We start from the raw sequence: 22,345 nt of genomic DNA on the forward strand, positions 1-22,345 counted from the left end.
CCCGCCAGATCTGTAGGCCAATACTGTATCATCGGTTTCTTCCACTCGACTAAGCTCGCCTGTTGCCGACTGCTGTTGCAACGCACGAAGCTTTGGTACGAGTGGGTCGTCCTGCGTAGTACGCTGAAGTTGTGCATGATCAGTTGGATAAGGACGTCCTTCTGTCCACGCCACACCTAGCTCACCCCAGATGCTAGACGTTGGTACACTGTCCGTTGCCCGCGGTATCCTGTGGACACTTGTGGAACCTACGTTGCAGACAATCTCGCAGGCGTAGCTCACATGCGCGTGGCAGTGAGTGTGGCTGCTTGGTCCTGGCCCCATCAGAGCATCGTCCAGATCCCTCTCACCACATCTGCATGTCGTACACCGCCATTACCACCACGCACTATTAATACAGCAAACTCAAGGCTCGCAGCAGCGTTGCGACGTGCAGCCATGCGCGCATTAATGTTAGTCGTCAGGATTGGGCGACTTGCGATTCTACCCGCTTCTTGCCTTGTGTACGCTACGCGTGTCACTGCCTCTGTTACCGATGGCGCTCTTCAACAACCGTGTGCAACAGAGACGCTCGTCGATTCCCCAAGCTTGTTGCTATCAGATCTGGGTCGGGTTGTTGCATTCGCACAGTCGAGTCTGGCCTGGACTAGATTCGAGCGACTACAAATGTAATATCTGGTGATCTGGGGTCCTCTTGGCCAAGGAGGGTACCGGCGTCGACTTGGGTGCGACGTCATCGGTGACGCGCGGACGGTCGTGCCATCTCTCCCGGACAGGCCTCGAAAAGTATCTTGTATTTTGTATACACGCTGGATGGCAACAATCCGTACGCCTGGATTGTATTTTATTCCAGTGCACTTGATTTGTGTATCCAGGGCGATGAAAGTTTATTTTAATTTGCCGGCCTGGATCAGCGACACGAGGTGAAGAGGCAGTAACAAGACGCTGTTACTTACAGCAGTTGGACACTTGGTTTCAGTATCACATACAAACCCCAAGGTGTACCGGCTTCGAAAACCATAGGGGCAAAGTATAGTATAGTAAATCTGTAATGTTTGTACGATCCGGGCACACAGCAAGCCAGTGTCACATTCGCCAGCCTCAAGAAGCATCGACGACCATGGGCGCCTGCTCCAGCTCCGAGTCCGCTACGCACCCGCCCCGCCCCATCATCTCCGACGTCAACACGGGCACGGGCACTGGTACTGGCCGCTACAACCCGGACCCGTCGGTCCAGCAGCCTCGCCCGGTACGCCCTACTGGCCCCGGCAAGGAGATCCCGGTCGGCGGTGGCACGCCGCCGTCGGACGTCAACTGGCACAGCTACGACGAGCTCGTGCCCTTGAAGAACACGTACTGGATCAACGCGGACGACGTGACGCGCATCCGGTCGGTCAACTCGAACTACATGAAGACCGAGATGGGCAACCTGAACGGCCACCCGGTGCTCATCAAGAGCTTCGACCTGACCAAGTCCCAGGAAGAGATCAACAAGACGCGCAAGATGCTCATCTCGGAGGTTACGTCCATGACGCGCATTAGCCACCCGAACATTGTCAAGTTCCTCGGTTTCAACATCACGCCCGACTATGGCCTCTGCTGCATCTCCGAGTACATGGACGGCAAGACGCTGCGCCATCTCCTCGACAACCCGCGCCAGGCCTCGAAGCTCACGTGGGCCAACGAGAAGATCTCGATCGCGATTGATATTGCGTCGGCCCTCGCCTACATGCACTCGCTCAAGCCCGTGCTCATCCACCGCAACGTCAAGGCGGCCAAGATCCTCCTCACGTCCAAGAAGACGGCCAAGCTCAGCGGCTTTGGCGCGGCCCGCGACCGCACGTTCGAGTACGAAATGACGACTGGCGTCGGCGACATGCAGTGGTCGGCGCCCGAGCTCCTCCTCGACGGCGAAGACTACACGGAGCAAGTGGATGTCTACTCGTTCGGCGTCGTGCTCACGGAGCTCGACACGGGCGACGTCCCGTTCGTCGAGGAAATGGCGACGATGACCAAGGCCGACATCACGATGAAGCTCGTGACTGGCGCGCTTCGGCCCAAGCTCTCGCCCGAGTGCCCGCCGTGCATTGTGCGCATCGTCAAGCAGTGTCTGCAGCAGGACCCGCTTCTGCGCCCGCGCAGCGACAAGATCCTCGAGCTCCTCAAGCAAGCGCAGCAGACGCTCCAGCAGCCGTGATCGATACCATGGTAGTGTCGATAACTCTAACGTATATATGATGATTATACCTCCCATCAGCCCAGCCGAGCGACAGGACCTCCAGGAAGCAGCGAGATGTCGCGGGTGGGGTTGTGATTGCTTGCCGTCGGGTTGGAGCGAAGAGGCTAAAAACACGCAACGGACATGGCCAACGTCGCCGCCGCCTTGCGCACTGTCTGGGAGATCGCACGCTGTACTTCCGTCGCATCGCCCTCGGTGGACGATGCAGCAACCGCACGTGGTCCCGAGAGGCCAAAGCCTTGCTACAGCTCTTGATATAGAGGCGTTGATGCAGCGAGAGTGGGTGTGGTTGCGTGCATTTAGCTGCGCCTGTCGTCTGAGGGAAAAAGATTTGCACTTTTTTTTTCGCAGCGCGATGGGCAACAGCAACGGCAAGCACGAGGGCGACCTCTCGCAGAGCGGGACGCGCCTCGAGCACAAGCGGCCGGCGACCAACACGCCGGTGCACGCGCCGACGACGACGACGAGCGGCGCGCCCAAGGTGCTCGACAGCTGGGACTACTACGTCGAGCTCGAACACCTCAAGCCCGACTTCTGGATTGAGCCCGAGGATGTCATCCGCGTGCGGTCGATTCCTTGCAACTACATGAAGACGGACCTCGGCAACGTCAACGGCGAGCCCGTCCTCATCAAGTACCTCGACTTGACCAAGAACGAAGACGACATCAACAAGAGCCGGAAGATGCTCATGTCTGAGATCACCTCGATGACGCGCCTCAAGCACAGCAACGTGGTGAAGTTCCTCGGCTTCAACTTCACGCCCGAGAGCGGTCTCTGCTGCATCTCCGAGTACATGGACGGCAAGACGCTGCGCCATCTGCTTGACAACCCGCACGCGGCCGCCAAGCTCTCGTGGCCCAAGGAGAAGATCGCCATCGCGATTAACATTGCGTCGGCCCTCGCCTACATGCACTCGCTCAAGCCTGTGCTCATCCACCGCAACGTCAAGGCCTCCAAGATCCTTCTCTCGAGCAAGAAGATCGCCAAGCTCAGCGGCTTTGGCGTCGCGCGCGACCGTACCTTTGAGATGGAGATGACGACCGGCGTCGGCGACATGCAGTGGTCGGCGCCCGAGCTCCTCCTCGACGGCGAAGACTACACGGAGCAAGTCGACGTCTACTCGTTCGGCGTCGTCCTCACGGAGCTCGATACGGGCGCGGTGCCGTTCGTCGAGGAGATGGCGACGATGAACAAGGCGGAGCTCACGATGAAGCTCGTGACGGGCTCGCTGCGCCCGCAGCTGTCGCCCGACTGCCCGTCTTGCATTGTCAAGATCGTCAAGCAGTGCTTGCAGCAGGACCCGCACCTCCGCCCGCGCAGCGACAAGGTCCTCGAGCTCCTCAAGCAGGCGCAGGCCGAGCTCGAGGCTGGCCCGTAGGCGACTGTTTTTTAATTCTTAGTTAACGTTTTGTGGCAACCTCGGTCCCACAGGTTACTCACAGGCGGCTATCAGACCTCGTCGGCAGCCCAGCTGCGCGCGATCATCGCCTGCCGACATCGCAGCCTCGTCTTCGTCGTCGCGGGGCCGGCGCGGTGGCTCTTGTCGGCGCTGCCTTGGGCAACAAAACACTGTTTGCAACCAGTGGAATGTGCATCCACTGGGCCGACGAGTAATATCGGAACCCGGGCAAGCCTCGGCGTTGTATTTTAAAAACGGAGAACTTGATATGTGTAAGTAGAATAAAACGTCAGAATAAAAAGAGGATTGGAATGGCATATTTGTTCCCGATCTTGGTGGCGAGGAAACGCTTTCTTGCTGGCATGGGCGGGTGTCTCTCGACGGCCGCGCCGCCACCGCAGGCGCCAATCGACGTCGATGGCATCGCGCTCGCTGAGGCCTCGCCGACCAAGCCGGAGCCGCCACGCTACGCGGCGACAGCGACGCCACCGCCCTCGCCTCCGCGGTCGCCGGTCGCCGACTGGGGCACGTACGCGCAGCTCGAGCCCTTCAAGCACACGTTCTGGATCGACCCGGACGAGATCATCCGCGTGCGCACGATCCCGAGCCAGTACATGAAGACCGAGATCGGCAGCTACATTGGCGAGCCCGTCTTGCTCAAGTCGTTTGACGGCAGCGGCGACGACGTTGCGTCGCGCCGGAAGCTCCTCGTGTCGGAGATTCTCTCGATGGCCAACATTCGCCACCCCAACATCGTCGCCTTCCTCGGCTTCAACATCACGCCCGAGCATGGCCTCACGTGCGTCTCCGAGTTCGTCGACGGCAAGACGCTGCGGTACCTCCTCGACCTGCCACGCACCTCGTCCAAGCTCACGTGGGCCAGCGAGAAGATCTCGATCGCGATCGACATCGCCTCGGCCCTCGCCTTCATGCACTCGCTCAAGCCCATCGTGATCCACCGCAACGTCAAGGCCTCCAAGATCCTCCTCACCGGCGACCGAACGACAGCCAAGCTCAGCGGCTTTGGCGTCGCCCGCGCGCGGACGTACGAGGCCGAGATGACGTCGCGCGTCGGCGACGTGCCGTGGTCGGCACCCGAGCTCGTCCTCGACGGCGGCGACTACACGGAGCAAGTCGACGTCTACTCGTTCGGCGTCGTCCTCACCGAGCTCGACACGTGCGCAGTGCCCTTCGCCGCCGAGATGGCCGAGCTCGGTATCGCCGAAGTCACTATGCAGCTCGTGACCGGCGCGCTGCGCCCCAAAGTGTCGCCCGACTGCCCCAAGAGCATCGTCAAGATCATCAAGCAGTGTCTCCAGCTCGACGCGACTCTCCGGCCGCGCAGCGACAAGGTCGTCGAGATGCTTCTCGCTGCTAAGGACGAGCTCCTCGCACGGCCGCCACCCCGAAGCGCGGACCCCACGGCGACAGTCGCGCTCTCGCCCTAAGAGACGGAAGTGGCATCTGTAGGATAGACGACTAACTATAACGATCAACGGAGACGTACATTGCATATATGGTACCCTTGCCCAACCTACTTTAGTCGCGTCAGTCGAGTCCGACTACGTAACCGCGACTGAAACAGTCAATGAGATGCCCAGCGACCGCTTCCACAAGTTCCTCGAAGCGCGGCAGCTCGTGCTGCACTCGGCGTCGGGCGTCGGCGTCCTGGCCGCGCCGCACCTGAGCCTCCGCGCGTACAAGGCCCGCAACGCCGCACCGTCGCTCTGGAAAGGCATGAGCCGCGTGGCCACCGGCGCGACCGTCGACCGCCTCCGATCGGTATACTGCCTCTCTCGTCCAGCTCACGGCGTCTGTAGATCCTCGGCGCAAAGGACGACGACCGGTTCGCGTCGGTCGTTGTCGACGCGCGCCTCGACGTGCCCATCGCGATTCACGCTGACGCGCCCGATGTCGCCGAGAGCTACACGCACGCGACGCGCGGCCTCAAGCCCGTGGCCTTTCCGCCCTTGACCCACGCGCTCCCGCATGCGCTCGCCCACCGCCGAGCGTACGACGAGCACATTCTGGAGCTGCGCCGCGAAATTGACGCCGCCGCCGGCTTCCACGACGTTGCCACGTCATCGTCCGAGGTCCCAACGACCAGCTAAGTCGTGTACAAAAACCAAAACCAAAAAACCTCAAAATTGGACTTTACGAGGTGTTAACGCAAGTCGCGCAAGGTGGTATGGAGCAGCCGCCGGATCGGGATCACAGTCGGCAGCAAGCGCGTCTTCTCAGCGCGAATTGTTTGGTCGATGACGTGGAAGCCGTAGACGCGAAAGAGCGGGCGGCGCAACACTGCGTTCAGCACGAGGAGCGGGTACTCGTTGACGTGCACGAGGTACGCGTCGTCGACAAGGACGTAGCCGAGCAGCCAGACGCTCGAAGCCGAGACGTACGTCCAGCCGCTCACTGCCACGTACTCTTCGAGCGGGGCGACAAGGCCGTACGCTTTGCAGAGCTGTGTGTGCAGCACGGCTTCGATCGCGAGCGACGAGACATCTTGAAATGAAAATGTCCGCGCCGACGCTTGGGCCAATGGCCCAACCTTGCTCTTCGTCCAGGACGACGACCGCAGGCGGCGTGACGTGCTCTGTGACGCAAATGACCGGACGCCGTCCCCATCGTCCGAGCGGAGACGAAGGCGGTGCATGTAGCGCCACGTCTTGCAGCGTCGCGCGTCCATATCGAGCATGTTCCAACCCTTGGCAGCAAGAGCATACACAAAACAAATGCAAATCGCGACGACCCACCACGTCATCTGCGCCGCGACCACAGCAACGTTGGTGTCAACGTTCTCGTGGATCGTCCAGAGGTCCATGCCGTCCACGTTGGCCTCGAGGATATTGGCGAGGTAGTTGGCGGCGACAAACGCGTCGGCGGCTTCCACGTCCAGGCCCAGCGGCGACCGCACAATGGCATCGCTGAGCTCGTAGCAAATGAGGTAGACGCTCACGGCGACCTCGAGGCGCAAGCGGATGCGCACGGTCTTGGCCAACGTGATCATGAGCCCGAGGTACACCATGAGCCCATCGGCGCGGACGATGTCGGTCAACACAAAGCTGTTGGTCCAGCCGCAGCGGGCGTTGGCCGTGCAGAGCGCGAACTCGTAGAGGTGCCAGCCATTCGTGCTCACGAGCACGACGAGGCAGAGCAGCGCGCGCAGCTGGAGGCGCGCCTGGACGCTGGGAAAGACGTCGGGCACCCAGACGACATGCTGCTCCATGTACAGATGCAGCGCGACGAGGAGGGCGACAGCAAAGTGCACGAGGAGCGTGAGCCCCACGCCCATCGAGAGGAGCGCACGGACCCACGCGAACGCATCTTTCGACATGTCGGTCGTCAAGTACGCCACGACCGCTAAGAACTCGAATGGATCGTCCGGCAACGCCCAAATGTAGTGGTCGTAGTTGGCCTGCGTGCCATGCGCGACGCGGTAGATGCCCTCGGTGCCCGCGACATAGACCGTCTCGCCCGACCCGGCCAGCGTGCCCTGCCACATGCCATCCGGCGTCAAAGTCGGCGCGAGCGTGAGTCGCGTGAACGCCGAGATGACGTACGGAAAGTCGAGCCCGACGCCGTGCACGTACGTGGCGCTGGGCGGCGATAATGACGACGGTACGAGGGGCAGCGACGACCAGGTCGCGACGCCGCAGGCCGTGCTGAGACGCTTTGTCGGCCGTTCGATGGCCATTGTCTGGAGGAAGAGCGTCGAGAGCGACGTGGCGTTCGCATCGACCCAGTGGACCTTGAGCGCCGTCGTGTCCTGCACCATCCGCGCCGTGTACGTGCAGTCGATGAGGATCGTCGCTGGCGGCGGCGCTTCCGGCACGGCGGTGAGGATTTGCGGTAGCAGGTGGGCTAGGTACGGCGCCTTGTAGATGCGGTCGCCGGGCAGCGGGCTCGTACACTGTGACGCACTGAGGCCATACCCTTCTTGGCTGTCGTCGGCGTCGATATAGAGGAGGCGCGGGGCCGGGCCATGCACGGCCAGTGACGTGTTGGCCAACAGCGCCGCCACCACCAGTGGCATGAGGCGGCTCGTGTATTCGGACGAGGCCCGGAGCGGACCACGCGCGCCGACGAGGGTCGCGCGCACGGCCGCCGAACCCTGGAGCTCGATGAAGAGCACGACGACGGCCGCGACCAGCGAGAGGACCCGGCTGGTCTGCGTCGCCCAGCCCATCTCTCTTTGTTGTCCACGGTTACACAAGCAAAACCCGATTTAGCTGCGTCGGTACTATATTCGCGTTCTTAGTAGCGCGCAATGGCGGCCGAGAGCTGTTGCATGGCCTCCTGCAGCAGCGCTTCGTCGCGCGACGTCATGACGAGCTCGTCCGTGTCCGTCTTGACAAAGCCGACCGCGCGCAGAAAGGCGAGGCCGCCGAGGAGCGACCCGACGCGCTTCTTGAAGGCTGCGTTGCCGCCGTTGATCTTCGAGTACTTTTCAAACTCGGCCGGCTTTTCAAGCACGTTGCGCACGTAGATCTGGAGCGTCTTGAGCGCCGTGAGCCCGTCGCCGCCGACGCGGTACTGCATCAAGCGGTCGACCGCCTGGCGCATCTGCTCGGACGGCGAGAGGTGGCTCGTGTCGCCCGACGACGGCTTGGGCGGCGACGGTGCGGACACAGCCATGACCACGTCGCTCTCAAAGGCCGCCTTCTTGAGCACGCCGCCGTGGGCGCGGCGCTCGGCCTTGTCCATCTCGAGCTGCTTCAAGAGCCGCTCGCGTTCGAGCTTGGCGTCGAGCTTCTCTTTGCGCTGCTTCTCACGCAGCAGTCGCGTCTGAATCGCTTCGTACTCCTCCTTGGCCGCGTTCGCTTCCTTGCCCATGTTGCGTCGCGCAATCTCGCGCGCCACGTCGTCCTTCTTGGCGGCCTCTTCGCGCTCCTTGCGCTTGAGCTCGATGCGCTGCTTGAGCTCCTCAACCTTGGCGGCCTCCTTCTCGTCCGCCGTCAGCGTTCGCTTGTGGTGCTACGCACGCGCCATGAGTTGAGCTATGGCAGTGGGTAGAGCATACCGCCATGTCGATATACTGGATCGGCGCGTCAATGTCGGCGTCGTCTTGGTGCTCGTCGATCCAGTTGATGCACTGGTCGAGGTTGCCGTCGTTCGTCGCCAGCAGCGCCTTTCGAGCGCGGAGCTCCGGGAATCCCATCTCGACAAGCTAAACACGCCACATGAGATGCTGCTGCTAGATGCGACGAGGCATACCTGCGCGAGGAAGGCTTCGTTGACCGGCGGCAGCTCCATCTCGGCAGGGGCACTGCTCTCGTCGACGTTGGCCTGGGCCTGGGAAAGCTCCTGCTGCGAGAGCGCGAGGGCTTGCGCGAGCTCAGCGTCTTCAGCCTGCTGCTCTGCGGTCAAGGCAGCCGGCGCGGCGATCGGGGCAGGCGCGGCGACAGGCGTCGGGGCGGAGAAAGGCGTGGGCGCCGTCGGGAGCAAGTCGACCTGGTTGAACTTGCGCAGACGCGCTTCACGCGGGTCGAGGGCGACACCGCCACCCCCGAGCGAGACACCTTCGGACGCAAACGGGTTGGGACCGGCGGACGCGCGCCACTGCTCGATCTTGGACTGGAGCGTGTTCGGGTCGGCGCCGACCATCTCGTCGACCTTTTGCTTGTTGATGTAAAAGTGGAACGTCGGGAAGCCGCGGATGCCAATGCTGTGGATCAAGTCGTCGTTGTTCGCCTCGTTGACCTCGAGGAAGACGACGTCGGTGTACTGGTCGGCCATCGCATGGAAGCGCGGCTTGATCATCTGGCACGGACCGCACCTGCGCCAAGGCATGAGGCCTCGTCATGCAGGCTAGACCTACCAGGAGGCGGTGAAGTCGGCGACGACGAGCTTCCCGCCGGCGGCGCGGTGCTTGGCGTCCCAGTCGCTGTTCCCGAACACTTCTTGCACGCCCATCGCTCGTTTGGAATTCGCAATATCTTGGTCTTTCCCCTCCGCCTAAGTGCGTTTCCCGACCAGGTGCGGCGTACTTTAAAGGACAAATGACGTGGCGTCGCACGGTTCTGCATGGCGAGAACGACAGCACCAAGCCGTGCGTGTCAGCAGGATGGCTCCAGCGTCTTCTGCGCAGGATCCCTAGAGAGCCACGGGCGCCAAGAGTGAAAATGGGCTTCGATGCGACGCTGGACGCGGTCGTTTTGACGCGGTTGGGCCTTGCAGGCTCCGTAGATAACTCGAATGCATCCCGGGACCGAGAAACTTGGGTGCGCGTGGGCTGGCAGCTAGTCAAAAACGTTAGAGGATACCCAATAGACTATACGCTGCTAACTCGATCACGAACGCCCAACGTCAAATACAGTGTTGGCAGACAGGAACGAGTAAATATGGCTAAATGTGTCAATATGGCGTATGCCACAGTTAATGTTCGAAGCCGTAGCGCACGCTGTACGCTTCGCACGTCGACGTGACGCACCGTAGTATGCTCTACAAAGTGTTCTCTATCACTGTGCTGAGTTTGAGCGATTTCATTTTTGATTGCAATTTCGGCCACCGACCCGCCTATCGGCGAGCGGAGCCGATTGCGCCGTGAAATGTGTTTTGATTGGCTAAAACCAGCTAATAAACAACCAATAAACTGTAAATGACGTGGCGTGTCCAAGTCACCTGGCCGTTGGAGTATATTTAGCTGATGCCGTCGTGGCCCCGGGTCGTCGGGACCGCCCACCGATGCTTGGCGCTTGCCGCTGCGCTCTACGTTGCCATCTCAGCGCTGCGCAACGCGGCTGCTTGCAACGCCGTCCGACTCGGTGCATTCGAAGCGCCCAAGCTGGCCAACGTCTACACGAGCGGGCTCGTCCTGGCCTTTCTCCTTGACATCGCCGCCAACAGCACGACAAGCTTGCCCCGCGCACCGATTCTGTACCTTAATGAAGGCGCGCAAGCGGCGCCATATACGATCCGCACCGACAGCTGCATGTCATATCTCGATGGCTCGGACCTGCTCTACAATGCCTCGGTGGCTCTGCCCCTCGTCGCCAGCATTCTTCCATCCACGGGGTATTTAGTCGTCGACTGCTCGTACACGGGGCGGGTGCTCGGCGATACGACGGCTTTTAAGGTGTATGTCATCGACGAGCACACCGTCACGACTGTCTACGTCCAGACCATGGGCCTCCGCCGCCCCAAGGCGCCGTGGCAGACCTCGTGCGCTACGGCAACGGTGCTGTCGGCGCCGTTGGCATCGCTTTCGCTCCTCGAATCCAACGTCTCGTCGTACCGGTCGTTTGTGAGTCTCGGCTTCCCGTACGAAGTCAATAGTAATTTCCAAGAGGTCCTCCTCGACCCGATCACCGCATTCGTCGGGAGCTGGTCGGCCACGGTGATTGCAACAAGCGAGCGCATCGTCGTGGCGGGCACCGAGGGCATCTACCGCATATCACCTACCGTGCAAGCCAGCATGGATTCGTACGTCTGGCTGCTTCCAGCGAGTCCCGTCGACTTCATTCAGGCCACTCAGTACACGCAGGTCGGCCACGCCATCGACAAGTCCTTCGCGTGGGCGCGCTGTCTCTTGTCAGCGACCTTTGGCCTCCACCTTCTCTGGTACTTGGCCTTATCGGTCGTCATTGCTTGGCAGCGCTACCAGACCCACTCCTACCTCTGGATACCCGACCTCTACGCGTGCGTCTTGCTGCGTGCGCGGCAGTATACGCTTCTCTGGCTCTGCATCAGCGCTATAGACCGTGGCTGGGAGCTCCTCGAGTATGCAATAGCGACCGGCAATGCGCAGCAGGGGTGGAGCGCCACGTTCGTGCTGCCCGACATGGTGTTTGGCGACCTCTTGGTCGTCTACCTCAGTCTCCTCGACGCCGTCGCCTCCGTCGCCCACGCCCGCCTTCACCTCCACGTCGCGGTTGTCCTATTTCTCGTCGGCTTTGTGCGCCAGGCAGAGCTTTTGGTCGCCGTCGACCTCGAGCGAGCGGCCGCCAGCGCCTTGCTGCGCGCCAACTACTTGGCCAACGTCCAAGTGGTCGCGCCGCCGACAAGTATGACGCTGTGGACGGTGCACATGTACCCGACGACGCCGACCGCCCTTCTCGTCGCGAGTTACGCGTGGTTTTTCGTGGCTATCGTCGTCGGGTGCTGCTACATTGCGGCGCAGCGTCTCTACGAGCGATGCCGCAGAAGTAAAACCGGAGGCGCCGTCGAGCCGTCCTCGAGGACCGCGAGTTTGGCGCCCGCCATTGCAATCAAGCGGGCGAGTATCGTCCCATCGCTCTCGGCCGTCTGCGAAGCCAGCCACGAGACGGGCACTTCGCGGCGCGGACCAACCTGTGCGAGCTTGGCGCTAGCGTCGCAGCCACAACCGTTGTCATGGGCGACGGTGCTTGAGGCGGCGGTTCCGAGCGCCGCCCGAAATCTAGTCGGCCTCGTCGCTCCGACCACCGACCAGATAGGCAGCGAGCTCTCGCCGTCCGAGCTTTGGAGCCATGGCTTCGTGCTGCTGCGGCGCTCGTACCTCGTGTCAATCCACGACGTGGGTTGGCTGGCGCTCAACGTCCTCTGCGGACGCCCCGTCGCCCGCGTCTACGGCTACCACTTGCACGCATGTACATGCGGCCTCGAGCTGGTCGACGTCCTTCGTTGGTCGCAACTCTTGGAGCTGCACCTCGACGCACCGCGCCCCAGGGATCCGCAATTCTAGTTGCAACCCGCCAGCAAGATCTGGGTCTGCCGGCATCCGGATATTGTGTTGGTATGCGGATACGCGGCAGTCGAGTTTTGGCGATGCTTGGGGAGTTCGCTGCCGAGGCCGAGTCGCTCCTGGCCCAGCAGCAGAAGCAGCGCGCCGAGGCGACCAAGGGCCTCCAGATGAGCATGCTGCTCATGGAGCAGCACCTCGGTCTGCAGGTCGACACGGCGATGGCGCCCGTTATGGCCAACCAGCAAGCGATCCAGGACGAGTGCATCGGCATGGCCAAGTGCGCAGTGCAGCTGCACCAAAAGACGGTGCGCTGGAAGGCCGAGCACAAGCGCTTCAAGGCGCAGCTGGCCGAGCTTGAAGGCTTCAGCAACTGGGCGGTGCAGAGCGCAAAGGAGATGGAAGCCATCAGCGGGAAGCTCGAGTACGTCTGCCACGAGCTGTCGCGGGCCGCCAAAGACGACGCATGATAATACTATCTTGCGCGTTTATCTTGTTTTCCTAGCAGTACTACACTACGACACCCTGCCTCTATGCCAGCCGGATCGACCGCCCGATCTCGCGCAGCACGCTGTGCTCGGACCACTTCCACGTCATTTCGAGAAGCTCTGTTGTCGGGTCAAATTTGGTCTCCTACGAACCGCGTCAGCAAGTTGATGCGGCGGCCAAGTGACGTACTACAGGTCCCGACGCTACGAGGTTGACGCCTGTCCGTTCTTCATACACGAGGCGCTGGCCAAACACCTACGCACACGTCCAGATCATTCCGCTTCCTGGGCCGTAGCACCTACCGCGTACGCGCGGGCCGCAGGCCATGTGAGTCGCAGCGGCGTTAGCACTGGGAAGCCAAATGCATCATAGACCGTGGTGACGTCCAGGAGCTGGAACACGGTGGTCGGTCGACAGAGCTCGACCGTGATCGTGAGCGTCGGCGGCAGCGTCGCGGCGTTGTACGCATTGGACTTGGTCGCAGCACGGGCAGCTGCCATGGTGGCGAGAGCGATCTGAAGGTGCTCGACCACCCTTGTCTCGAGCTGGGCCAGCAGCTTGCCTACCACCCGCATAGCTCCGATTCTGCATGAAGAGGATCGTCGTACCGGCCAGCGCAGCTTGCACCGAGACGTAGTGTTTCTTGGCGGCCGACCGCTTCCGCTCGGCGTCTTCAAGGTCGGCAATCCGCAGCACTGCTGCGTCGAGCTGGGCTTTGATTTCCGCGTTGCCCTTGGCATCAAATAGCGTCCGGGCCTCGATGCGCATCTGCGCTTGGAGCGTCGCGAGTGCCTGCGCCACGTCGGCCTTGTCCTGCGTGAGCTTTGCGATCGTCGCGTCCTTCTCCTTGGTGACCTGCAAGAGGGTCTCGTCGGCCTTGATGACGATTTCCTGCACGCGCTTCCGCAATGCGGTGTTGCGGTCGGCGAGCTTGGTCTTTTCTGCAATCGCATTTGCCAAATCCTTGGCGGCGGCGTCGACCTGCTTCTTGAGCGCATTCTCGGGCGCCATGAGCCGCGGCTTCTTGGTGGGCGGCGCCGTCGGGCGGTACACGCGCAGCATGATGGCCTCGCCCGGTCGCACGGCTTTGAGCTGCTCGACCACGTCGTTGAGCGCCATGGAGCCGACGTCGTTGACGCCGATGCGAAGGAGGCAGTCGTCGATGCGGAGACCTGCGCGGTCGGCGCTGGACGCGGGCTGCAGCGTTGAGACTTGGACGCCGCCCATGCCGCGCCGGGGTACAACCCCAAAGCCAAGAACGCCGTTCTCCTTGACGATGCGCAGGTCAATGCACTGCGGCGCGACGACGACGGCGGGCGGCGGCAAGGTTGCGACCAGCGGGTTCGGAAACAGGTGGACGTCGCCGGGCAGGATCGCCGCCAGTCCGGGCGAGACAGGCGCCGACGGCAAGAGGTCGTCGAGTGAGAGGCTCGGCAGCGGCGAAAGCGGCGACGGCACGAGCGACGGCGCTTTGGTCGGTGGCGACTGGCGCAGTAGGAGCGCGGACGAGAGGCTGGCGTCGCCCATAAAGTCCATGTGGCCACCGTCGGCGAGCGCAGCTTCCCAGTCGCCGCGGTCGTCCATGCTGCTGTGACCGCGCCAACCACAGAGCGCGTACTTAACTGAGCGGGCTTGTCCGCAGGCTAATTGCACGCAACCGAAACCGCGCTCTCCCGCCACTTTGGGAGAGAGACAGGTCTGTCGACAACGGAGCTTGGAGGTACCTACTCGACGCATCAGTGGAGGTTTCGCTGCAGCGGCAGTGGCCTTGCTAGACAGGACGCGCCACCTCGAGCCATTGCGTCTTGCTCCGAAGGACAGCCTTCTCTTCAAGCGAAGGCTGCGTCCGGTATGCCGTCGGTCCAACCGACTACTGCGTTCAATGTTGCGCTACGACTACCCCCTGCAAGGCGTCGCCTTGGCCAATGCATATACATGGCGAGAAACTAAGTTCTGTCTCTTGTCTCGATCAGATTGGAATGGAGCAAAATTAGCTCAGACCCATCGGTAACGCCGGTGCCAAAAAGTACGAGGCGTCCATTTTTACAGTCGGATGGCAACGAGAACGTGCCTCCTCTGGGACGTCCGACTCCACCGACTGCTGTCTTGCGTCGCTGCCATCATCGTCTTCTACGTCGAGTGGACGGGGTCGGATGCGGTCAAGGCCAACCTCCTCGGCGCCAACAACCCCACGCACCTCGCGTCCACATACTCGAGCCCACTCATTGGACCATGGGTCGCTAGCCTTCTCAACAGCAGCGGCCCTTGGATACCACCGACGACGGGCTGGCTCTACTTGGACTCGGCACCCGACGGCTCGTTCTCTGCAAGCACCGACGCATGCCACACCATGTTACCGGGCGACCGCATTTACGCGCCAAGGTACCTCAACAAGCTGTTGCCGCGCATTGCGAGCGCTGCGCCATCGCTCCCGGCGCTTCTGTCGTCGACGATCCTTGTTGACTGCGCGTACAGTGGTCGGATGGTCCAAGACACGACTGCTCTCAAATTGCACTTTGTCGATCCGGCGGCGACGCAGCTGACAACCCTCTTTCTCCAGACGGTGCACATCAACCGCCCAACGAAACGCCTCTCATCCACGTGCGGGTTGGCGACGTTCTCGACCGTCGACCTCTCGGCCGTGACGCTGCCGGATCTCACAACGCCGCAGGAAGCCTCCTACATGCACGCAGTGGGCCTCGACTTTCCCTACGTTCTGCCGCCGTTTTACCGCCTCACGGTGCCCCACCCACACGATCGGACGGTGGAGGGCATGTGGGCAGGCACGCTAGCGCCCACGAACGAGCCCGTCTCGGTGGCGGGTACCGACGGCATCTACCGGTCGTCCATCGACACGCAAGCCAGCTTTGGCTACGTGACGTGGGACTTTCCCAATAACCCGATCGAGTTTATGCAGTTGATTCATTATCTGACGACCGATGTCTCCAAGGACGCGTACGGCTGGGTGCGCCTTCTCCTTGGCATGGGCATCACCCTCACCCTCGCTGTTAACGGCAGCGTCGCCCTCCTCGTCGCGCTACGCATGCACAGCGTTCTTGGCGCCACGTGGGTGCCCGACGTGTTTCCCTGCGTTCAGTTCCGCATTCAACTGCGCGCGCTCCTCTGCCTCGTCGTGCTCGTGAGCACGAACGGCTGGCACCTCTACGAGTACGCACTCTGCACGGCCGACGCCCGCCAAGGCTGGACCAACACGTTTGTGTTGACCGACATCGTCCGCGCCGATGCGCTCATGGTGTACCTCGGGCTCATGATTTCGCTGGCCAAGGCCGTGCGCATCCGCCTACGCCTCGACCTCGTCGTGCTCATCTATCTGATTTGCTACCAGCTGAGCGACAAGATCGTGGCGACGCACGGCCTCGCACTGGAGGCGACGAATGCCTTTGTCAAGGCCAACTACCTCGCCAACATCCTCGAGGCCAACGTCGACGGCATGGACCTCTGGACGTGGCACGAAAACCACGACACAAATTTAACGCTGTTGCTGACGCAAATGACGTGGTGGCTCCTCGCATGCCTTCTCTGCGCCCTCTACGCCGCCTTTGAAAAAACAAGCAACATGTACGATGCCAAGACGCGGACGTGGCGGACGTGGCGGCGCATGCACCACCTCACGCTGCTCTGCCTCGACAACACTACCACGAATATCGGCGGCCGGCGCATCTCGGACCAGTTCTGCGCGCGAGTGGTGCCCAGTACGCTCGTCGCGTCCAAGCTGCTCTCACGCCGGAGCTTCTCGGGCGACGACGTCTGCCGCGCGGGGTTCGAGCCGCGCGTCCGGCAAAAGCTCTGCGAGACGTACGGCCTCGTCGCACCCCTCGACGAGTACCACCTCATTGGCAAGACGCACTTTGTGTCGCCGTCCAGCGTCTGGCTCCTCGGCTACGTCCTTCTCGACGACCGCTTCATCCTCGACATCCACGACTACCCGCTCGTCGTTTGCAACGCCATTTGCGGCCGACGACTCTTCCGCGTGTACGCGTTTCCGTACAAGCACTCGACCGTCGCCTTGGACAAGGTGCTGCTCGCACCCGACGCTGTGCCTTTAGCGTCGATCGGTAGCCTCGCGCTGTACCGCCTGCGGTAAGGTTGCGACCCGCACATTATTCGATGCACCAATCACCGACAACGATTTTATCGGCGCACCAATCAAATTGCAGCACGGGTCACAACCCGCAGTGCGGCGTCGAGCTGTAGGTCGAGTGAATCGAGCAGGCAGCGGACACGAGTTCGTACCGAGTATAATAAAGCGTCATAGGCCAGTCCAACCAACGAGTAGTACTTGGGCAAACGGCTTTTCCATCGCAAGGGGTCCAGTTTCTGTGGGGATTGTTCCCTTGCTCACTCGTTGTCGCGCGTCCACGTCATTGCTTTTGCCGAATTGTTTTCACTTGACATTTGTATACTGCGACACACACTCTTTCCACAACCCAAAAGTGCACTTTGCACTTTCTATTTTTTTAATTCTATACGCGATGTTTGTATTGCGAATAAAATCTCGACATTAAATGATGGGTGTGGGCGATTGCGGGCGATGTTTTCTTATTGGCTTCATTTTCTTATTGTCGCCTTCGCCGCCATGAACATCTACCCCCAGCAGACGTACGAGGTCGACGCCGGCCGCGCGCTCAACCACACGAGCCCCATCGTCGACAACTGGTGCCACGAGATCAAGGCCGCCTGCGCCGGCTTTGGCACGGACGAGAGCAAGCTCAACGACATCCTCGGCTCCAAGACCTCGGGCGAACGCTACCTCATCGCGCTTCGCTACCCGGAGCTCCACAAGACGACGCTCCTCGCCGAGCTCAAGGGCGAGACGTCCGGCGACTACGGCAAGCTCCTTCAGCTCCTCGCCCAGCCCATCGAAGAGGCCGAGGCCCAGATCATCCGCGAAGCCACCAAGGGCACCGGCACCAACGAAAAGCTCCTCATCCCCGTGCTCTCGGGCCGCTCCAACGAAGAACTCAACATCCTCAAGAAGGCCTTCTTCAAGAACTACCAGAACGACATGGTCGTCGTCCTCGCCGACGATCTCGGCGGTGACCTCAAGAAGTTCTACCTCTCGGTCGTCAACCAGATGCAGCAGACGTTCAACCCCGAGATCCACACGCAGGCCAAGGCCGTCGAGGTGGCCGAGATCATCTACAAGGCCGGCGAGGGCAAGTGGGGCACGGACGAGGCGACGTTCTGCAACGCGATCTGCTCGATCCCGCCGCAGTTCATGCCGGCCGTCAACGCCGCGTACGTGGCCAAGCACGGCAACAGCCTCGAGCGCGCCATTGAGAAGGAGTTTGGCGGCAAGGCGCGTGACGCCCTTCTCTACCACGTCGGCATGATCCTTCACCCGATCGAGACGGTGGCCGCGCAGTTTGAGAAGACGATGCACGGCATTGGCACTGACGAGTACGGTCTCTCGGCCGCGCTTGTCCGTTACCAGCACCTCCTCCCGCAGGTCAAGCAGGCGTACCAGGCCAAGTACAACAAGTCGCTCCGCGACCGCATCCACGGCGAGACGTCGGGCGACTACCGCAAGCTCCTCCTCTCGATCTTGGAACACTCGAGCTAAGTCTGGACCAAATAAATATATACTAGTGTTTTCCTCCTAATTTCTTGGGGGGATCGGGCCTTGTGGTTTTGGTGGAATGGAGCCGGCAGCAAATCTAGCCAAGGGAGGCTCCAGCTGCTGGAGCCAGAAAGGCGGTGATCCGAAACTCGGCATATCCCCGGTTTCCGCTGGAAATGGCGTGCAGAACGCCGTGGCTACGCGGCGCGGGGATCGTCTGGCTCTTTCGTGGTCGCCCAACGACGTCTGAGGAACTTGACGACAAGGTCGGTAAAGTTCTTCCAGGCTTTGCAGTCGGCGGCAAAGCTACGCAGTTTGTTGAGGTCCTCGAGAGACGTCAGCGACGGAGGCGGCGTCAGCGACTGAGGCGGCGACCTCGGTTGGGGCGAAGAAGCGGACCGCAGCCACATTGGCCGTACGACCCAGCGCTGACGATCGCAGGAGCCCTAATTGCAAGAACACGTGCAAGCTTACTGCGTGGCGGCTTGTATCTAGCAAGAAGGTCCAAGTGATAGTACAGACCAAGTGCAGCTCCAAGTGCACTGCCAACTCACAGGGCTCGTCTCTCGATCACAACCCCGTGCAAGAAATTGTTGGGGACGGGATGCCCATATGGTTTTCCTCGTGGCGCCATAGGTGCCCAGCCATTTCCAAAGTTTCCGAATGTCCAAGCTTGTGATTGTCGGTCTTCTGTGGCTGCTTGCGTCGAGTGCGGCGCAGACGTGCCCGTATGCGTCGCTCAAGAAGCCGTCGATCATTGCCGCCGACGCCAACTGCCCCAGCTCGAGCGTGTGTCGTCTCGACCCTGCTACATGCGCGGTTATCTCTGTCAGCAAGGAGCAGTGGTTCTCCAACGTCGACGCCATCGGCGATATGACCAACTTCAACGGCACCGAATTGTACGGGGCATCACTTATCGTGGCTAAGAACTGATCGTGGCTAGGAATATCGGCGGCTCAACGAGCATGGACCTGACCAAAATGGTTTTGCGGCAAACTGTGACCATTGTGTGCGTGCTGTTCAAGATATGGACCCACCGTCATGCGCCGCATCTAGGATCATCCAGCACGTAAAGGCAGTCGACATCAGCAAGGTGAGCAACCCGACGCCTGCCACCTGGTACACAGTGATGCGCTGTGTGTGGGCTCTCACAACCGTCATAGGTACTTCAACAACGTGTCCACGGTCACGTGGCCGAGTACATGGCCGCCAAGTGCCATGACGACGCTGTAAGCGTCCGCAAGTCATTCGTACCGAGGCGTCATGACCTTGTAGTGTCTGCCATCTGTGCAATCTCAAGACGATTCCCGCGGCGCTGCCGCAGAGTGTTCACCACATGTACCAACCCCAATGCTGTGTCTCCGACACCATAGCTTTGCGCAGGTCTTTCCAGAACAACAGCATCGAGGATCTGAGCAGCGTCCCCGACAAAGTCACCTATCTGTACGTGTCCCGCTGGAACTCGGTCGTGATGAAACGTGCAGCGACGTGAGCCTCAACCCGGTCACGACGCTCGCCAATCGCAACTTTTCCAGTGCTCTCTTCTATTTGTACGACGACAAGTGAGGCCGTGACACTCAGTCGCTGGTGTAGGGATCTTGGTAGCACCCCGATCCAGTCCATTTCGCGTGTCGCCATTGGCGATAGCATCAACCTCTTGTGCGGCGCCCTCCGAGCTCGTATTCTGACATGGGCGTAGTGGGTGCTACGGCTGCAAGGACCTGAAGAACGTCACCATCACGCAAGCGACGTTCAATGTCCTTGACAAAATGGAGGCCTATTCGCCCAAGTTGAGCACTTCGACGCCAAGATTCTCCATCTCGACTTCCGTGCAAACGGACGCGGCGACATGCGCGGCCATTGGCGGCACCATCCAACAGCTCTGGAAGTCCAAGACCACCTTGGTTTGGCAGGTTTGCGTCGTACCTGGTATGCCGCTTCCGAGTTGCCGTGTGTCATTCTCCCAGTAGAGATCGTCGTTAGTACGCCGACAGACTCGAGCTCCTCCAGTAAGTCGCGTCCTCTGCGGACGTGGTAAAAGCGATCGTAGACACGGGTCTTATCGCTGGCATTGCGGTCGGTGTCGTCGTTCTCGTCGTAGTCGTCGGGGTTTTGTGCTACCGCCGTCGCCAGAAGGAGGCCAAACGTTTGCGTTACAACGGCACGTCAGAGGACGCCACGAACTACTTTCCCGTGCTTGCAACGCCTGCTGTGTCGACGGGCACCGCTCCCGGGCTTTCGAGTACGCGGGACCTGAGCTCGAAGCGCGGCAGTATCGACGACAGCGACGACGTCTTCAACATGGCTCACTTGCGCAAGTACAAGCTCGAACATTCCGACTTGCGGGTGGTTGGCTCCAAGCCCATGGCGTCGGGGGCGTATGGCGACGTGTGGCGCGGCCGCTACTGCGACGACGACGTCGCGATCAAGCGCATCAAGCACGAGTCCACCAAGCACATTCAAAGGTTTATTGAGGAAATCGTGCTCCACTCCAAGTACGTCTGCTCGTGGGAACTTGATCTGAATATATCCGGCACCTAGAATGCGCTGCGACTACATTGTCGAGTTTGTTGGTGCGTCGTGGCGCCGGCCCACGGACCTTGCGTGCGTCGTCGAGTACATGGACCTCGGGGACCTCCGGTCGTTCTTGTCCAGGACGACGCCGGAGCAGTTTACGTGGGCGCAGAAGAAGCTGAGCATCACCAGCATCATCCACGGCCTCATCTACCTGCACACGTTCGAGACGCCCATCATCCACCGCGACCTCAAGTCCCGCAACGTGCTCTTGGACTCGAAGAAGGTCTGAGCTTGCTGATGATTTGGCGCTCAAGCTATAAATGCACAGGGCACCAAGCTCACGGACTTCGGCGAGTCGCGCGAGATGGACGACAACACGCTGACGAACGGCATCGGCACGTACCAGTGGATGGCGCCCGAAGTCATCCTCGGGAAGGAGTACACGGTCGCTGCCGACGTCTACTCGTTTGGTAACTATCGTATCAGGGCTAGGGGTATTGATTTACGTATCTGCTAGGGGTGCTCCTCACCGAGTTTTCAACGCACTTGACGCCGTACTCGGACATGATCAACCCGCACACGCATCTGCCGTACAACCAGCAGTACCTCCTCACGCAGGTCACGTCCGGGACGATCAAGCCCACGATCGACGCGTCGCACACGCCGTCGTGGGTTGCGGACATTGCGCGCCAGTGCTTGGCCACGAACCCTGACGACCGTCCAGGCATGATGATGGTGGACACCATCATTCGTCGGCTTGCGTCCTAACCAACGCGACGCGAGAGTTCTGATAATGACAACAATACGCACGTCGGACGAATGTCTGAGCTTCTTCTTGAATGAAACCGCGGCAAACCCTTTGCTTGGAGCTTGACGTTTTATTCGGAGATTCTTCGTCGTTTCTGACAGCAGACACTGCGACTTGGTTTTGGTTGCCTTGAGCGAACTGCATGGACGTCACGATCCATGTCGAGAGCGCATGAACCTCATGTCACCGTGGGTTGTCAGAAGCAGCACGTCGGAAACTGCCGGATCTGCTCATGCAGACGTGCCGCCAAGCATCGAGCGCAGCGTCGGCGGCGGCAAGAAGGTCCACTTGGCGATACCGCGCTAAGAGCCCCACCCGAACTCTTGCATAGCTGGAGGACGCCGAGCAGCCAGACCATTGCAATTCAACCTAAGTGAGGTCCCGCGCTATGGCGCCATCGATGCCCAATGTACTCGCTTATGCGTCGTTGCGCTATCGGCGACAACCGCAAGCTCCTCCTACTCGAGCTAAACCACATCAATATATATATATATATATATATAGCCCTAGCCCTTAGTCTCGATCTCCAACGGCATGCGAAACTGCGCCAATGTGGTGGGAAGAGTTGTCTGTCGGCGCGCGACGGCTCTCGTGCTGCGCTGCCGCCTGTCTTTTGCTCTACATTGAGATCTCTGGGTCGTTCGCCATGC

General features: G+C 60.8%; 12 protein-coding genes across 12 annotated transcripts; 9 read left to right on the forward strand and 3 right to left on the reverse strand.

Moving 5' to 3' along the window:
• The first annotated feature begins 1,057 nt into the window (after nt 1-1,057).
• On the forward strand, nt 1,058-2,253 carry SDRG_08648 (TKL protein kinase). The gene has a single exon (XM_008614542.1). It carries the CDS (start codon nt 1,121-1,123, stop codon nt 2,195-2,197), a length of 1,077 nt encoding a protein of 358 aa, XP_008612764.1. The 5' UTR covers nt 1,058-1,120; the 3' UTR covers nt 2,198-2,253.
• A 315-nt stretch (nt 2,254-2,568) lies between these two features.
• Nucleotides 2,569-3,656, forward strand: SDRG_08649 (TKL protein kinase). Its single transcript, XM_008614543.1, has one exon. The coding sequence runs from the start codon at nt 2,595-2,597 to the stop codon at nt 3,615-3,617; it is 1,023 nt and encodes a 340-aa protein (XP_008612765.1). The 5' UTR covers nt 2,569-2,594; the 3' UTR covers nt 3,618-3,656.
• A 290-nt stretch (nt 3,657-3,946) lies between these two features.
• On the forward strand, nt 3,947-5,160 carry SDRG_08650 (TKL protein kinase). The gene has a single exon (XM_008614544.1). The coding sequence runs from the start codon at nt 3,950-3,952 to the stop codon at nt 5,084-5,086; it is 1,137 nt and encodes a 378-aa protein (XP_008612766.1). The 5' UTR covers nt 3,947-3,949; the 3' UTR covers nt 5,087-5,160.
• A 48-nt stretch (nt 5,161-5,208) lies between these two features.
• On the forward strand, nt 5,209-5,806 carry SDRG_08651 (hypothetical protein). Its single transcript, XM_008614545.1, has 2 exons — nt 5,209-5,420; nt 5,459-5,806. Exons 1-2 carry the CDS (start codon nt 5,232-5,234, stop codon nt 5,747-5,749), a joined length of 480 nt encoding a protein of 159 aa, XP_008612767.1. The 5' UTR covers nt 5,209-5,231; the 3' UTR covers nt 5,750-5,806.
• On the reverse strand, nt 5,803-7,827 carry SDRG_08652 (hypothetical protein; the record flags this gene model as incomplete). The annotated part of the gene is made up of 1 exon (XM_008614546.1): nt 5,803-7,827. The coding sequence occupies one exon, from the start codon at nt 7,825-7,827 to the stop codon at nt 5,803-5,805; it is 2,025 nt and encodes a 674-aa protein (XP_008612768.1).
• Nucleotides 7,828-7,895: 68 nt separating this feature from the next.
• Nucleotides 7,896-9,554, reverse strand: SDRG_08653 (hypothetical protein; the record flags this gene model as incomplete). The annotated part of the gene is made up of 4 exons (XM_008614547.1): nt 7,896-8,615; nt 8,662-8,808; nt 8,856-9,417; nt 9,460-9,554. The coding sequence occupies 4 exons, from the start codon at nt 9,552-9,554 to the stop codon at nt 7,896-7,898; spliced, it is 1,524 nt and encodes a 507-aa protein (XP_008612769.1).
• Nucleotides 9,555-10,287: 733 nt separating this feature from the next.
• Nucleotides 10,288-12,303, forward strand: SDRG_08654 (hypothetical protein; the record flags this gene model as incomplete). Its single annotated transcript, XM_008614548.1, has 1 exon — nt 10,288-12,303. One exon carries the CDS (start codon nt 10,288-10,290, stop codon nt 12,301-12,303), a length of 2,016 nt encoding a protein of 671 aa, XP_008612770.1.
• Nucleotides 12,304-12,386: 83 nt separating this feature from the next.
• Nucleotides 12,387-12,770, forward strand: SDRG_08655 (hypothetical protein; the record flags this gene model as incomplete). Its single annotated transcript, XM_008614549.1, has 1 exon — nt 12,387-12,770. One exon carries the CDS (start codon nt 12,387-12,389, stop codon nt 12,768-12,770), a length of 384 nt encoding a protein of 127 aa, XP_008612771.1.
• Nucleotides 12,771-12,831: 61 nt separating this feature from the next.
• SDRG_08656 (hypothetical protein) lies at nt 12,832-14,373 on the reverse strand (the record flags this gene model as incomplete). Its single annotated transcript, XM_008614550.1, has 4 exons — nt 12,832-12,933; nt 12,979-13,044; nt 13,092-13,351; nt 13,398-14,373. 4 exons carry the CDS (start codon nt 14,371-14,373, stop codon nt 12,832-12,834), a joined length of 1,404 nt encoding a protein of 467 aa, XP_008612772.1.
• An 81-nt stretch (nt 14,374-14,454) lies between these two features.
• Nucleotides 14,455-17,094, forward strand: SDRG_08657 (hypothetical protein). The gene is made up of 2 exons (XM_008614551.1): nt 14,455-14,509; nt 14,565-17,094. Exon 2 carries the CDS (start codon nt 14,843-14,845, stop codon nt 16,892-16,894), a length of 2,052 nt encoding a protein of 683 aa, XP_008612773.1. The 5' UTR covers nt 14,455-14,509; nt 14,565-14,842; the 3' UTR covers nt 16,895-17,094.
• Nucleotides 17,095-17,364: 270 nt separating this feature from the next.
• Nucleotides 17,365-18,373, forward strand: SDRG_08658 (hypothetical protein; the record flags this gene model as incomplete). The annotated part of the gene is made up of 1 exon (XM_008614552.1): nt 17,365-18,373. The coding sequence occupies exon 1, from the start codon at nt 17,387-17,389 to the stop codon at nt 18,371-18,373; it is 987 nt and encodes a 328-aa protein (XP_008612774.1). The 5' UTR covers nt 17,365-17,386.
• Nucleotides 18,374-19,033: 660 nt separating this feature from the next.
• Nucleotides 19,034-21,655, forward strand: SDRG_08659 (TKL protein kinase; the record flags this gene model as incomplete). The annotated part of the gene is made up of 14 exons (XM_008614553.1): nt 19,034-19,269; nt 19,314-19,379; nt 19,427-19,489; nt 19,534-19,599; nt 19,646-19,708; nt 19,754-19,813; nt 19,855-19,920; nt 19,964-20,029; nt 20,070-20,299; nt 20,341-20,379; nt 20,421-20,865; nt 20,912-21,170; nt 21,216-21,357; nt 21,405-21,655. The coding sequence occupies 14 exons, from the start codon at nt 19,034-19,036 to the stop codon at nt 21,653-21,655; spliced, it is 2,052 nt and encodes a 683-aa protein (XP_008612775.1).
• Between the last annotated feature and the right edge of the window lie 690 nt (nt 21,656-22,345).

This window comes from Saprolegnia diclina, assembly GCF_000281045.1.
Source record: "Saprolegnia diclina VS20 unplaced genomic scaffold supercont1.26, whole genome shotgun sequence".
Lineage (NCBI taxonomy): Eukaryota > Oomycota > Saprolegniomycetes > Saprolegniales > Saprolegniaceae > Saprolegnia > Saprolegnia diclina.

Bases quoted from the DNA above. Each gene is read 5' to 3' on its own strand.
- SDRG_08648 (XM_008614542.1), top strand. From the start codon at position 1,121: ATGGGCGCCTGCTCCAGCTCCGAGTCCGCTACGCACCCGCCCCGCCCC.
- SDRG_08649 (XM_008614543.1), top strand. From the start codon at position 2,595: ATGGGCAACAGCAACGGCAAGCACGAGGGCGACCTCTCGCAGAGCGGG.
- SDRG_08650 (XM_008614544.1), top strand. From the start codon at position 3,950: ATGGCATATTTGTTCCCGATCTTGGTGGCGAGGAAACGCTTTCTTGCT.
- SDRG_08651 (XM_008614545.1), top strand. From the start codon at position 5,232: ATGCCCAGCGACCGCTTCCACAAGTTCCTCGAAGCGCGGCAGCTCGTG. The intron at 5,421-5,458 runs GTATACTGCCTC...CGGCGTCTGTAG, and splicing joins CCGTCGACCGCCTCCGATCG to ATCCTCGGCGCAAAGGACGA.
- SDRG_08657 (XM_008614551.1), top strand. From the start codon at position 14,843: ATGGCAACGAGAACGTGCCTCCTCTGGGACGTCCGACTCCACCGACTG.